At 39.8% G+C, this 16,330-nt stretch overlaps 1 protein-coding gene across 1 annotated transcript in view; it reads left to right on the top strand.

Moving 5' to 3' along the window:
• Dnah5 (dynein axonemal heavy chain 5) overlaps nt 1-16,330 on the top strand; it is a 410,943-nt gene that overhangs the window by 263,708 nt on the left and 130,905 nt on the right. Inside the window, exons 44-47 of the mRNA XM_029557990.1 lie at nt 1,428-1,604; nt 2,009-2,213; nt 4,330-4,472; nt 5,419-5,553. Coding sequence (XP_029413850.1) covers nt 1,428-1,604; nt 2,009-2,213; nt 4,330-4,472; nt 5,419-5,553 — 660 coding nt within the window. The remainder of the gene's footprint in view (nt 1-1,427; nt 1,605-2,008; nt 2,214-4,329; nt 4,473-5,418; nt 5,554-16,330) is intronic.

Genomic DNA, 16,330 nt, shown 5'->3' on the forward strand with positions numbered 1-16,330 from the left:
TCCAAGTGAAGCCAGCCACGGTTGAGCAGGACCTTTGACTTATCTTCACATAAATGGAACTGGTAAAAAGAAAGGAGCCAGGGGCTCTTCCCAAGCCCATGTGACCCCTGAGGAACAGATCCTTAAGAGTAAAAATAAATTGGTTTATTTGGGCCAACTATATTGTCTTCAACACCCAAAGGAAAGTATAGTCAAAGATTAAAGTGATCAGTATATTTCTTCAAGAGTCCATATGTATAGCTAAACGCTACATAACAAGAAACAATGCCAGACAGGAGATACCTTTCTTTGAGTTGTTGGTCAGGGTGGCCCAAGGAACTCCCAGACAGTAACCCAGCATAGAACTGGGAAAATGAACAGCAGACCCCAATCTTATCTAAAGTAATGTTGGCAACTAGAGGAGGAAGAGCTGATCTTCCTAAAACAAGGGACTCTAGATAAGCTGACTAGACTCAGCAGATGGACAAGCACTGGGGAATGGCTGGGGGCACTGAGAACACAATGGACAGTAACAGGGATGGCAGAGTATATGGGCTCCAGTAGGGGGAGAGGAGGAGCCTATGGAAGGTGCCATTTGGGATGCAGGTATAAAGATGAATAAGATTGTTTGGGATGTTCTGTATGAACTACACAGACAAAAAATCAATCAATAAAAAAAGTTTTATATATATGAAATCAGGACAGTAGAGGACAGTGATGAGATGTTCTCACCTTCAGATGGGCAAGCTGGTGACATGCATTTTATGGTCCCCTCAACTCCAAAGTGCTGTGTGACATTTTTGTTGATGTAGAATCATGGTAAATCTGTGAATTAATGAATTATTCATAATTAAGATTCTACTGTTTCTGTTTTGTGCCCTGAGTATTTCTTGGGAAATTGAGTTGAAGACTGAACTGATCTCTTGACCTGAAGAGATCTTGATTCATTTTAAGAAAATGTTTATTGGAAATAAACAATTGTGATAAATTTTTGTTTCTTGATTTTAAAATCTGGGTATGAATTTTCTTTGCTCATCCTTTATTTCCCTGGGTCTGCTTAGCAAGTTCCTGGTGAACGTTTCATTTTCTTGTGGTATATTTTAATCGACCACTGAGGAGTATCTTTGCATGTGTGGTGGAGTAGGTACTCAAGCACATGCAGCCACCAGACTTTGAGTGAGAATTCTGGCCTTGACACCTACCAACTGTGTGATTCTGTGTGGGTTACTGACGTCAGGGGAGTCAAGGGTGGATAATTAACAACAGTTCCTATCTCAGAATTGTTTCAAAGATTTAAGTGAATTAATACGTGAAAGAGTTTATAGCAAGGCCGGATGCATCTCAAGTTCACTGACCACTGTTAACTGATACTTTAAAAACTTTTATCCCCGGTGGTATTTTCCTGGTGTGATAGCAGGTTTTACTCATGCACAAACATGGGCCAACAGGGCTTTCTCAAGAGACGTTCTCCTCAAGAGGCCGAAATCCTTCGCCAACTGTACACTGAGACTTTCCCGGATTTGTACCGCTTCAGTGTTCAGAACCTAGAGTACAAGATGGAGGTGCTGGAGGCCTTTGTGATCACGCAAAGCATCCACATGCTGCAAGGCCTGATTCCTCCAAAGGTAAGGGGCGGCACCTTCCTCCCGAGCACGCTGTGCAGAGAACGCAGTATTTGAAACTAAGTTTGGTGGGAATGGGGTGGGGGAGAGGAGAGGTTTCAAACATGTCCCCCCTTTCCCCCTATCTTTCTTTGAGCAAAGAAGCCATGGACTGAATTTTGTGGCTGGTTAACATAGTCCTGTAACGAGTCAGGCTTGGTACAAGTGCATTTGTCCATTAACCCACCACCACCCTCCTTCATGTGTTTTAGAAACCAGCGGTGCCCAGATCAGCTCCTCGCTTGTTCCTCAGTCGCATCTAATTTGTTGAGTGAAAACTATGATCTTTTTTCTAAGTTTGTGGTTTTCGTGGAGTAGAATTTTGGTTTGAGACTCAAGTAATTAGAAGAACGTTCTTGCATCCTCAGGAGCAGGCTGGGGAGGCGGACCCGGAACACCTCGGGAGGCTGTTCATCTTTGCAATGATGTGGAGCGTGGGTGCTGTGCTGGAATTGGAAGGTCGCCGCAAGCTAGAGCTCTGGCTGCGCTCACGAGAGACGCCCACGCTGGACCTGCCGCAGCCTACTGCTGACCCTGGAGACTCCGTGTTTGACTACTATGTAGCAGCAGACGGTGAGCATGCCCTGAGTTCAGGATACGGTGACCGGGCCATGTATCCAATGTGCTTCTCATATATTCCAAGTGCCAATTAAAACCACTGGCTCTAAGATTAAAATAGAAATCTTCATGTGCATGCAAAGAAAGTAATTGTTTCATTTTCAAAACTTTGTGTTTCAAATGCAAGTTTCCGTTTTGCTAAATGCATGGTGCATTGAACTTTTAGTGACTTAAGGCAAATTGAAAAGATTTCCTAATCAGATCCATGGAAGCCAACAGTCAAGGGAATCAGCAGTCTATGTACAAATGGAAGTATATATTTTACTCGCTTTACATTTTGAAGCCTTTTTTTCTGAAGTATTCTTTACATTACATTCTGAAGTACATATTTTAGTTAAATAGGGGTGCTGTTCTAATTTGCTTTCCTGTTGTGGTAAGCACCATGAGGAAAAAGCAGCTTGCAAACAGCTTTATCTCAGCTTACATGTTACAGTGCTTCATTGAGGGAATCCTGGGCATGAGCTCAAGGCAGGAGCCTGGAGGCAGGAACTGAAGCAGAGACCCAGAAGGAACCCTGCTCAGGTGCCAGTTGTTATAGAGCCCAGGCCCATCAACTAGGGATGTCACTGCCTACAGAGGGCTGGGCCCGCCTACATCAATTAACAGTTAAGAAAATACCCCTAGACATGCCCATAGGCCAATCTCGTGGAGGAAATTTCTCATTGAGATTCAGTCTTCCCAGGTGTGTTTAGGTTTATGTCAAGTTCACCAGAACTTTGATATCTTCATAAGACTGTATACTTATTGATAAAGGTAGCTGTACATATCAATATACTTTAAAATGACTTACATATGTATAAGATACATGCACCACAGACATATATATGAATTAATACACCAAACTATTTTATATTTTCATAGGTATTTATACATGTGGCATCCGAGTATTTTTCCCCTAATGAAAAGCTTGTGAGTTTTAACATTTAAAAATGACTGATGGGGACTGGAGAGATGGCTCAGAGGTTAAGAGCATTGGCTGCTCTTGCAAAGGATGTGGGTTTTGTTCCCAGTTCCCACATGGCACCTCACAACCATCCATAACTCCAGTTCTGTGGTATTCAATGCCCTCTTCTGGCCTTCATGGGAATTGCGTGCACATGGTACACTTACATACATGCAGGAAAAATACTCATACCCATAAAATAAATATTTAAATAATTTTATAATGAATGATTTCAGGTATATGTTATTCTCTCTCTGTTCTGATTTTATTTCACCTAGTGTATTGTTGAAAACCTACATAATGCAAAAACAATTCTTAATGTGTCCAAATAGAAATCTATTCTGGAGTAGTCCTTGAGAAATTCTGATCCAGCTAACTGATGTATATAGAGATCTGTGATTTTGATGATGAGTTTTGGATGCAGGCTTTTACAGAGCCCTCAGTCTGGCCTCCAACTTGCTATGCAGTTGAGGTTAACCTGGAACTGCTGAGCCTTCTGTGTCCACCTTCCAAGTCCTGGGATTCCAGGCACATGTCATAACTGGTGCCCTTGTTAGCTTTACTGGCCAAGTTCACAGACCCTGGAGTCATCTGGGAGGAAAGCCTACACTGAGGACTTTCCTAGGTCAGATTGTTCTGAAGGCATGTCTGTGTGGTACTGTCTTGATTGCCCATTGTGGGCAGCACCCTCTTTGGAAGGTGGTCCTGGGCTGTGTAACAAAGCTAGCTAAGCATAAGCCAGGCATGGAGAATGATCCAGCCAGCCGTGTTCCTCCATGGCTTCAAGCTCCTGCCCTGAGTTCCCTCCTATAGATTGTGTCCTGGAAGCATAAGTGTTTCCTCCCCAAGCTGCTGTTGGCTAGAGTGTTTTTTTTTTTTTTTTTAATCACAGCAACAGGAAAAAATCAGGAACACTATATTTTATGTGGTGCTGGGGATCAAACTCAGGGTTTTATGAATCTTAGGTAGACACTTAACCAACTAACTGCTCTACATCTGCAGCCCCTTAATGAGCTTTATTTTTTGGCGAGTATTTGAAGGTGCCCTTGTGACATTTTGGAGGAGCCTGCTCCTTACAGGGAGGTTCACTGTTGATAGGAAAGTGTGAATACCCTCTGTTCATCTCAGGTAACTGGACTCACTGGAGTACCTGTACAGAGGAATATGTTTATCCACCTGACACCACCCCAGAGTACGGCTCTATCTTGGTGCCAAATGTTGACAACGTGAGGACTGACTTCCTAATTAAAACCATTGCTAAACAAGGCAAGGTATGGCTTTTAAACTTTTATTTAAAATAGTGTACTTTAAAAGGTCATGTGAAAACACAAAAGCATCCTGAATTTATTTTATAGTACTATTTTTAGTGTTCAGAAAAGTGAAAACAGTACCTATGTGAGTACAGTGACTTTTGTTATTCTGCAGTGACCGTCTACTGCATTCAATAGTCCTAATTCGTAATTAAATATTCCTCATGTATTGGTGGGGAGAAGTGAATTTTGATGAATTTTTGCAAAGAGAACTCCTTTCTTTTTGATTATTGACCTAGTTTGCTATGGCTATCATAACAAAACATCAAAGTCTGAATGTTACTTTGTAAATTACTTTTTAAAATTTTATCTACTTTTACTTATGTGTATGTGTGTGCCTGCTTGTATATGCACCACATGCCTGACTGCACATGGAGGCCAGAAGAAGGGTCAGATCCCCTGGAAGTGTGGTTACAAGCGGCTGAGTCATCTGAGGTGGACGGTGGAAACCAAACCCTGGTCCTCTGCAAAGGCAGCAAATGTTCTTAGATGCTGACCCATCTCTCCAGCTCCAACTTAAATGCTCTAAATGTCAGCCATTTTTTCCTCAGTTCTGGAAGCTGAAAGTCCAAGATCAAAACGTTATGAGGGCTGGTTTCTCCCCAGGCCTTTCTCCTGGGCTTGCAGAGGACGCGTCCCGTCCCTTCCTGTGGTCTTGCTGTTCCATGGGCACTCATCTTTGGTGTTTTTCTGTAGATACAAGTTTCTTCTTTTAATAAGGTTGCCAAATCACACAAGGTTGTGCTCCCTAACTGTTCATCCTACCAGTCACCTCTTTAGAGTCCCTATCTACAGATACAGTCACAATGGGAGACACTGACGTTTACGGCTTCAACATTGGAATTGATGGGTGAGTGGGGCACAATTCAACCCATATTACTCATTTTATTTCATTTTCTTATTTTAGGCTGTCCTGTTAATTGGTGAACAAGGAACAGCCAAAACAGTCATAATCAAAGGATTTATGTCAAAATATGACCCTGAAAGTCACATGGTGAAGAATCTGAACTTTTCTTCTGCAACCACCCCACTGATGTTTCAGGTACCAGCTTTTTGGAATTACTAGTCTCAGGTTTGCAATTTTGGAGACTCAAAGTGTTTCCTTTCCACTGACCCTTGTCTGAACTTTCATAGCCATGAATTGCCTCCAACACATGCATGCCTTCTGTTATCTTTATTATTCAAATAGAGTAAAATGTTTTTCTAGTTAGAGTATGCTATGTAATTTTAAATCATGGAGAAATAAGATGGGCTTTTAAAGTGCCACAGGCACTCTAAAATATTTGTGTAGAAGAGTAGGAAAACATAGGGAAAATATGTCAACATCTAAGCATAGGCAATGATTTTCTGAGTAGGACTCTCGTAGCTGAAGGGAATCCCCCCAATAATAGGCAAATGAAATCGCATGAAATTGAAATTGTACAAGAAAAGAAATTACAAAATGAAGAGCGTCCATAGAGTGTAAGAAAGCCTTTGTCACCCGTTCAATGGGCAGGGGATTAATATGTAGATTATATGAAGAATTAAACCCAAAGTAAATAATCCATTCAGAAAATGGGAAAATGAATTGAACAGACACTTTTCAAAGGGAGAAATGCAGATGAGAAATACACACATGAAAAAGTGTTAAGCATGTTCAGGCATTAGGGAGATATATTTCAAAGCTACACTGAGCCTCCATCTCACCCCAGTCACAATGACTATCATCAAGAAAACAAATGGGAAGAAATATTTTCGAGGGTGCAGGGCAGGCAGAGGGACCTTTATACATGGATAGTGGGAATGCAAATTAGTGTACCCAGCATGGAAATCATCAGGGAGGCACCTCAAGATGCTAAAAGGAAGATTTCCATATCACATATACTATGCTTGATTAGCCGAGGTGCCTGTCAACCTCGGCTAATGAATGACCAATGTGTGACATCATATGTAGTGGAGTTTTATTCAGCCACAAAGAATGAAAAAGGATTGAACAAGAGATCTTATTATGTTAAGTGAAATAAGCTAGAGTCATAAGGATAAACTCAGAAAAGACTTTGAACACACATACATAGTCAATAATAAATCCAGATGTGTATGAGACAGGGTTTTATGTATTCTAGGCTGATTTAGAATTTGTTATGTAGCTCAGCATGGTCTTGAACTCTTGATCCTCTTAGCTCTATCTTTCAAGTACAGGAATTACAAGCATATACCATCATGTCTGGAGACTGAGGAAGAATTTATACTTTTAAAATGCTTCCATTCTTTAAAAACAATCTTTGGGAATTTCATAATGCATATAATATGTTTTGTTCAAATATACCCCCACTCTCTCCCCTCCAATGCTCCCCATGTCCACCACTTTTCTCTCCCAACTTCACATGCTTTTTTAATCCCACCAAGTCTTCTTAGTGCTGTGCATAGGACCATCTACTGGAGCACGGTCATATCCCTGGGAGCAAACTGGCACCCTCCCTTCCCCCAGAGAGCATCATAATTCAATAGCTTTTCAGCTTGGGGTAGAATTTCATGGGCCTCTGCTCCCTCCTTTCTGGGATTTTGACTGGCTTGATCTTGTTCAGGTCCTGTGCCTATAGTCACAGCCACTGTGAGTTCATGTGTGCAGCAGTCTTGTCATGTCTAGGAAATGTTATTTTACAGAAGACCTATACTACTTCTGCATTCTACAATCTTTCTGGCCCCTCTTTGATCATCCCTGAGTGTGTGTGTGTGTGTGTGTGTGTGTGTGTGTGTGTGTGCATGTATGTGCGTGTTATAGATGTCCTATTTAGGGCTGATCACTCTGCAGTCCCCAGTTCTCTACACACTGACCAGTTGTCAGTCTCTATATTAATTGATTAACTGATCACTTCTGAAAAAAGAAGCTTCTCTGATGAGGGTTGAGAGCAACACTCATCTATGGATATGAATATATGTATTAAGTGTAGTTTAATACTTTGTCCATCTAGCAGGATAAATATAGTAATATGTTCCTCCCTAGGGACTATAACATAACTAGCCACACAGACATGGCCCAGGCTAGTCCAATGGAGCCAATTTCCCAATTGAGGCTCTCTCAATCCAGGAGTGTCAAATTGACAGCTAAAGCTATTCAGCACACCTAGGCTGGTAATGGGCTAATACACGCACACACATACACAGCCCCCAATAAATCCATACACATATATCTATATATCTTTGTATCTGTACCTTTGATCCTCCTTCATATTTAAAGAATTTTTTTAGTTTTAGTTTAGGAGAACAATTCTCTTTAAAGGTTATAATTATAACCTTATTTGAGAATGAAGGTTTTTAAAAATCTTAAGTATGATTTTTTTGACTGCATAGGGTATTTAGATATTCACAGATCTGAGACTGCAGATAATCTTGAGGACTTCAGTGTAAATGGAGCAATCACTGTTGGAGGTAGATATTGGGGTCTGGCAGGCATCCTCTGGGATGTCTAGGTTCTTGTATCCTAGAACATGAAACTGGACAGCGGTCCATGAACACTGGCAGAAGCCGACAGTTTATTAAAGAAAAGAGCACTTTCAAAGAAGAGAGTAACCAGAGCTAGGAGAAAAGTTTAAAAGCTCAGTGATACCCATGCCTGGCAGATTGGGATCTTGGTAGTAGGATCTGATAGATCTTGATAGGATGTGCTATGCTCCAAGTGGGCCTCGGGGTGGGTGCAAGGGGTTCCAGTCTGATTTCTCTTATATGCTAATTTTTGCCTCATTCTCAGTCCTACTCTGCTGTCACCCAAACACCGAGAGTATGTGAAGACCCCATAAGTTAAGGAATAATCTCCCAAAAAACAACCCTTACTTCAGAACCAGCCACAAGCTCACTAGTTTCCAGACCATTTCCCACCAAGTATCTTCAAGTTCAGTGTCCCATGACCCTTCCTGTCTCAGTAATTTGCTAAATAGAATGAACTTAGGAAAACACTATGTTTACTATTATAGTTTTCTTATAATGGGTAAATATGATTCAAAAGGAGAGTTATTTAGGGCAAAGTAGGGGAAGGCCCCAAATGCAAACCTTCCCTGACCTCATGCTCCATTACCCACAAGGCACTTCATATGTCTCATCATCCAGGAAGCCCATCAGAGCTTCAGTGTCCTTAGTTTTTATTGGGGTTTCATTCCATAGTTGACCAAATCATTCGCCACATGGTTGAACTTCCTGTCTATGTCAGAAGCATAGAGGAACATGCTTTCATCTTTCCTCAGTTTCAGAATTTATTGAATAACAATACATTTACAAGGTAGGGTAGGGTGGTTTCAATGGCAGCAATTTGGGAGATAATCCAGTTTGTGGGAATGACTTCTTATTGCAAGCTTGTTTATAATGTAAACAAGCTCACTGAGCCATGTGCTCCTCTTGTGACCTGGACATATGACTAATCCCGAAGGACTCAATTCACCCTGACAAATTTATAAGGTATCACCTTTTCTACTCTAAGGAATAAGTCATTTTTCAGTCTGTGTTGCACAGGTGGTACTGGATGGATGGTGCTATTTATGCATTCACTCAGGCTCACAATCGTCTTCTGTCTTACAAATAGACTCAAAGGCTGCTTATAAATGGAGTCTCTCAAGGCATTATAGTCTGAAAAACCACTGTTTCCCACAGTATGGAATAACTTAGATCAGGACACAGCATGACCTCAACATTCCATCTCCAAGCCACATTCCCTTTCAGGACAGCTGATTTCATGGGACTTAGAATGCCAACCCTTTAGTCACATGATCTTTCTGGCATGGGCTGGCAAACTGATATGAGCATGATTCTTTCTGGACAGAGAATTCATATGAATTTGTATTGCCAGAAAATTCCAGTGGTGTAAAGGTTTTCACTTAGGATCCAGGACCAAAGAGCTGCTGAATTCATTATTGTAGGACAAGATCTTGTTACTCTTTTCTTTAGAGTCCCCTTATCTGACTCACAAATGCTTGATCCTGATTTAGTTCTCTCCTGTCCTTTACTGTTACCCTTCATTACATCACTTTATTTTCCTGTCCGGAAACACCACAGCATCATCTGTTCTGTCTCCTACCTGAGCCTGTTCTGACAGCTGAACATCAGTGCATTCTGTCAAGCCAGATTCATTAGTTTGAGAAAGCTTTCAATTAGCCAAACTGCTGTAATTAACTCTCTCACTATAATTTTCAGTCATTCATACTAAATAGGGCTGATGGAGTAGAGAACAGTTTTCTGTGCCTCCCACTTATGTGGATTTCAACCAAATTGAAATTGTAGATGAGAAGGCTGATGCTGCGGGTCTCCTGTCTGTTGCCGCAGTGTGCATGGTCAAATCAAGAACACTGTTGCTTCCTGATGGTCCCCTCATTCAGCATCTTCTATCATTGGGAATAATATACATTCCTTTTTTTCTTGGAACAATTAAGTTTACTTCCGGTGACTCAGATTAATAATTAATCATGTCTCCTAAAACTATCTAAAGTGTCTCATTTGGAAAAAAAAATTATCCCCTTTCCAGAATTACCTTTTGACTAAGAGAAACATTTTTTAAAAAAGAGAAATGTCATTTTTTTCCTAAATTTGCATTATTTTAATGTTTTGTTTCTGTTTTTGAAAGTAACTGATTCATAGTTTTAGAAATTTAAATGATCCAAAAACATGAAAAGAAGAAAGTGAAAATTAAGAGAATTTCTGAAAAGATTCATTTCTTACAAAAACAATCTCAAAGTATGTTGAATACAACAGCTTTCTTATAAGTAGCTGCACAGACATTGATTTTAACTGTCAAAAATGGGAATCATAAAGTCTGGAAGCAAATTCTATGTCTTTCAGAATTCGGAACCGCTTGTGTACGAAATCTTAAGCAAAAGGTTAATTTATGAAACAGCTAAGCATGGATGCTTCAGTGAAATTGAAGCAGGGTCCTTGAAGTCTCTTCAATCTTACCCTTGCTTCCGGCAGGATCCCCTCCTGTGGCACAGAGGATCTTTTGGCTCCTCAGAGCATCTTGAGACTAATTTCAGGGGAGAATCCTAGTAGATGATAAAACATTCTTGGTATGTCAGGTTCCACTGTTCACATTAATGCACTCATTCAGTAGAAGGAGCTTCGTGTACCATGTGAATTTCATCAACGGGTTGGTGGCAGAGCTGTAAGGTAGGAGCAGGTCCTGTTCCCTCTGCTACACTGCTTTACACTGCCCCCCCCTTCCTGTGGCTCTTTATCCACATTGACATTCATATGTGACTCACCACCTAGTGCACCTATTTTATTTTTTAGCTCCTAGTGATGCAGTTTTGTATCTTCATGTTATTTTTAGGATCAGATTTTATATTTTAGAATTACCATGAGCGTTTAAGCTTTGCTAATGTATGAGCATTTTCATTCGGTTTTAGTGAATTACAATAAAATGGGAAGCTACCACTTAAGGGGTAGAATTTTTAAAACATAGAGTATAACTTCTCAATTTTTGTATTTTAAATAATAGCACCCATATGGAAATTAAGATTAAGTAGCTTTATATTTCAATTTAATTATATGTAATATTTGTGAAAAATGACTTAAGTGCTTGAATGCTATTCACATTGAAATAATAAACTACCTTTGCATATTTATAATGAAGTAAGATTATCATTTCCTTTATCATATATCATTTATGTTTAATCCTCTGTATATGAATATATGTGCATATGTGTATTTGGTTTATATATCTTTATATACATACCTGATTCCAGGCCGTGATTCAGAAATACTAAGTGACACATGAAATCACAAAGCTAATAAATGAAAGAAGTTGTAGTTTAATTTTCTTTTCTTCCTTCTTTCTTTACTTTTTATATTTTATTATTTTTATTTTATGTGTATGAGTGTATTACCTGTATGCATGTAAGTGCACCTGTGTCATGCAATGCTCACAGTGGTCAGAAGAGGGTGTGAGATCCCCTGGAACTGGACTTACCAATGGTTGTGGGTGCTGGGAGTGGAATCCAAGTCCTCTGCAAGAGCAGCTAGTGAGTGCTCTTAACTGCTGAGCCATCTCTCCAGTCCCTCTTTTTTACTTTAAATGCAGTGTGAGCTGTTACTAAAGCCATGCAAGTTTTGTAAATTATTGCTGTGTCCCATTCACAGAGACCGTTGTATGGATGACTGGTCCTAGAGGTAGCAATGCATAATCTTGAGCTTACAAGACCCCTGCTGTGCAAGTTTCTTCCCTTCTGCTGATTAGAAAAAGACACATGCATGCTAAAGACCAAGTTTAGTTGATGTGAACTGCAGAGGATAAGGAGGCTATTTACTTTAGGGAAATTTATGCAAGTGAATTTAATGAAAAAATTGACTATGTGTGTATGCGGGGAGGTGGGGGGACTAACGATTTGTTATTATGGTGTTTGGGAAATGAAAACTGAGTAGTTTATTGAGAAACATATTCAGAAAACTGAATGGCCTCTAGGCTTAGGTCTTTTAGAAGGAAGGATGATAATTTTCTTTTCTCCATTCCTAAGCCTCCTTGGTTTTCTAACCACCTAGTTTTGACTTTTTAGAAGTCACTTCCATGCTTGAGGGTAATGTTGATTTCCCAGCTCTGTGTAGACAGACAAGGAAATCAGAATCCTGTTTAGGGCCAACGCTAATAAGGTAAAAGCATGCTGCTAGTGTCTACTGTCAAAGAACCATCAATTTTCTGTAGTCCAGTCTCCTGCTAGAGATTTCAGCTTTTAAAAAAATCAGTAGCTAGTTTGAAGAAAGTGACATTTATGGAAGATCATTCATCTAAGTCAGGACCCCCCCCCCCGCCATCCCAGAGCATGTTGCCTACTGCTCATCCTGGGAGGATTTTTTGGTTTAGATCTAGTTACTCAAGATTCCATTCATGAGCACTGTAACCCAGACTATATAATGAGCACTATTTCATAGTGTGCATTTTGTTGTTACTTGAATAGAAGTTCAGGAAGACCCAGATGGAAAGGTCAGAGACAGAGGAATAAACACCTGGCATCATGAAGTTCCTTGCAGTCCACGTCCCTGGAATATTGATTGGCTTATACCACTCTTTAGAAAGGTCATTCTGGCTGCAGAGCAGAGAACAAATGGAAGAGACAGTGCCCTCAGAGATAGCTGGCAGGAGGTAGTTACAGTTTATTCAGGAGGGAGGTTGGGCTGCACCAAGATGCAGAGGTAGGAGTGAAGAACACAGGGATTTATTCTGTTGTGTTAGTGGAAATGATGAACTGTGTGGTCAATTGAATGGATGTTACTGGAGGAGAGGGGAGCATCAAAGATGATTCTAGGTCTCTTGTATTTATTTACTAATGATCCAATATTTATTGACAAGCACTTGGTCTTAGGTACCTTAAAACACTTCAGAAACCTTCAGGCACTGATGGTGCAATGGAAGTAGGATGGGTGAGATGCTTGCACTCTTTCATTCTGGAGTAGGGAACAGATGGCAACCAAACAAGAAAACAGACCTACTTGGAATATTTATCAGTGTATGGTGATTTTTGTGATGCTGTAGAGCATCCAACTGGGGGGAAGTACAGTCTATCTATCATCTATCTATCTATCTATCTATCTATCTATCTATCTACTATCTATCTATCATCTATCTATCATCATCTATCCTTTATTATTATTTTAATTTTATGTGTATGAGTGTGTTGCCTGCATGCATGTAAGTGCACCCATGTCATGCAAAGCTACGGAGGTCAGAAGAGGGCTTCGGATTCTCCTGGAGCTGGAGTTAAGGAGGGTTCATAGCCACCACGTGGGTGCTGGGAATTGAACCCGGGTCCTCTGCAAGAGCAGTCAGTGCTCTTACCTGTTGAGCCATCTCTCCAGCCCCTATTTATTTATTTAATTTATATTTGGTTATTTGTCCATTCATGTGTGTGCAGGTGCACAAGTGGGAAATGTGTGTGCATGTGCATGCCATATGTATGGAGGTGTATGGAGGTCAGAGGACAATCGCTGCTGCTGTTCCTTAAGGACCATTCACTTATTTTTTGAGACAAGGTCTCCCACTGGCCTGGAGCTCACCAAATGGGTTAGACTGACTGGCCACCAAGCCCCAGAGACTTGGCTGTCCCCACCTCTCCAGTGTTGGGACTACAAGCGTGTATCACTACACTCAGATCCTCATGCTTACATGACCCAATTCTTTACAGCTGTCTCCCCAGCCCTAAGTCCAGCTCACTTGCCAGTTTTTCTAACTTTGCAGTTCATTAGAGAACTACAGAATGGTCACCAATTGTAAAAACAGTAACAGAATAGTTCCATCTTCACAAATTGCTCCACCTCCCCTTTTTATCTACTTTGCTTTATAAATTTTATTTATTGTTATTCTTTTAATTTTATGTGTATGTGTGTATTGTCTGCATGTAGGTAAGTGCACCCATGTTGTGCAATGCCTGCGGAGGTCAGAAGAGGCTGTCAGATCCTCTGGGACTGGAGTTATAGAGAGTTGTTAGCTGCCATATAGATGCTGGGATTTGAACCTGGGTCTTCTGCAAGAACAACCAGTGTTCTTAACTGCTGAGCCATCTCTCCAGTCCCAGACTTAGCTTTTTTATGATATATAATATACTAGTTATTTCCTGCGGTCTCAAAGAAATTAGAGTCATAATTATGGGGAAGAAAGTGCAGGTGTGTGGGTCTTACTGCACATTATTCTAATTATACCACCTGCAGCTTTTGAGCTTTTGGAAGCCCCCACAAAACATGAAATCTTCATGTCACAGGGTTCTCATTAGTAGACATGAGGATGTCTGGAAGGCTCTGGTTTGCCGTAGGGGCTTGTCTGGAGATTTTTAATTGGCTTATGCATTTAAATCCAGTGAAGAGCAGAGCCAATTTCAACCTAGTACATTAAACAGCATGGTTTTATGTCAGGGGAATATGAAATTATTTTTGGTATTGTAAAATTTAATGGGAGATTTGTTTTGTAATTGAATGCCTTGAGATATATTTACATACATTTCTATTGAAAACAATGAAAAATATTTCACATCTTGTTATTTAATAAAACAATGATGGAAACTTACAATTTTCAATTACTTTGAAGATTTCCAGAGGCAAATATACAGCCATTTACTTACATTTTGTTGTTATATATTGGTTATAAAAATAATTTTTAACTGACTTACTTTTTTGTTTTTTTTTTGGTCTTTTTGACACAGGGTCTCTCTGTAGTCACAACTGGCCTGAAACTCACTATGTGGACCAGGCTGCTCTCAATCTCACAGAGATCTGCCTGCCTCTGCCTCTGGATTAAAGGTGTGTGCCACCATACCTGGCCTGGTTTACTCTTTATCATGAAGCAAGACACTATTTTTTTTTGACAGAAAACTTCCTTTTATCTCAGTATGCCTTCACTTCCCCCTGCCTATCGACATCATCTTTAAAATGATTTAAAATCAAGTCTGAATAGATTTCTACACTGTAACAATAACTTGAAGCCTTAAGAACTTTAAGTTTGTTGAGTTGGAGAACTTTGAATTCCTTTCTAATTTTTCCTTTGCACTACATTCTGGTTACTTGGTACATACATTTATATTTTTTTTCCCTGTATATATAATTTATTGGCAGGGAGCCTTGGTATAGACATAGATAATTAAAATTGAGAGCATCACAGTTAATTATGAAGTGGTCTCTTAGAAATATTATGTTAGAGATGAAAGTCCATTCATCCACTACTATATACTGGATGCTGTGGTTCACCTGTACGATCATGAACTTTGTCTTTTCTGGGTTCCCTGCAGCTTTGGCTTTAAAGTTTCTTGGTGACTTAGTGTGATCCTTGCTGACTCTGCTCTGTCTGTGGTAAATGTTGAATTTCACTTGAAGTGCACCCCATCGACCCTGTGACATTTATAAATCACTCAAGATGAATAAACTCTTAGAAGACATGCACCCAAATAAGTAGGAAACGCAAAGAGGCACCCATTGTCAATTATTCTATGTATTATCTACAAGACTTTATTTCTGACCCAAAGAGCCTCAAAAGGCAGAGAACTATAGAAGAATAAAAGCATTCGGATAGGTAGGTTTGGGCAGTGTGTGGGAGTTTCTCTCTTAGAACCATGGAAGAAAAGGCCCCACAGCACCATGGATATGGATTTTCTATCAAGTCCATTTTATTACAAGGATTTAATACTTGTAATCATGATCATGCTGGTATTCTTTTTTTTTTTTCAAAATTGACTGTAGATTTTTTTCAGGTAACTTTTTTTTTCTTTTTTATTATTTATTTAAAAAATTTTAATAACCATGTGATTAGAAGAAGCATTTCACTACAGCTTTAACACATTCAGTAACACTCTCCAGAGCAAGAATACATCTCTTCTACAAGTGGCTGTAAGCTTCTGGGTTCACAGTTGAATTAATAGTCATACAATATTGAACTCAGTATAAGCCCTGTAAGACATAACATTGAATGAGTTTTTAACCTTTAAAAAAGATCTCCATTTCATTTTAGAATATATTGTTCCTTGCAGAAAGACTCATTGTCTTTGCTACTAACCCTGAGATGTTGGCCCATGCATCTCCAATCTGTATGTATCTATTACTAGTCATAATCGGTTGCAATTGGATCCTTGGCACCTGTGTATGTCTATAAAGTCATAGGGTAGATTTCAATGGTAATGTTTATCACCTTTACTAATTAGCATGATGTAAATATCCATTCTTCCTCCTCAAATATAATACATTTTAAAAAATTTGTTGATTTTTTTTGTGGTGTGTATATATCACACAGAACATCCCAAACCATCTTACTCGACTATACACCCACTTCCCAGATGGCACCCTCCCATAGCCTCCCTCCCCCCACTAGAGCCCTTATACTCTGATAT

This window comes from Nannospalax galili, unplaced genomic scaffold, assembly GCF_000622305.1.
Source record: "Nannospalax galili isolate Female #2095 unplaced genomic scaffold, S.galili_v1.0 scaffold207, whole genome shotgun sequence".
Classification (NCBI taxonomy): Eukaryota; Metazoa; Chordata; class Mammalia; order Rodentia; family Spalacidae; genus Nannospalax; species Nannospalax galili.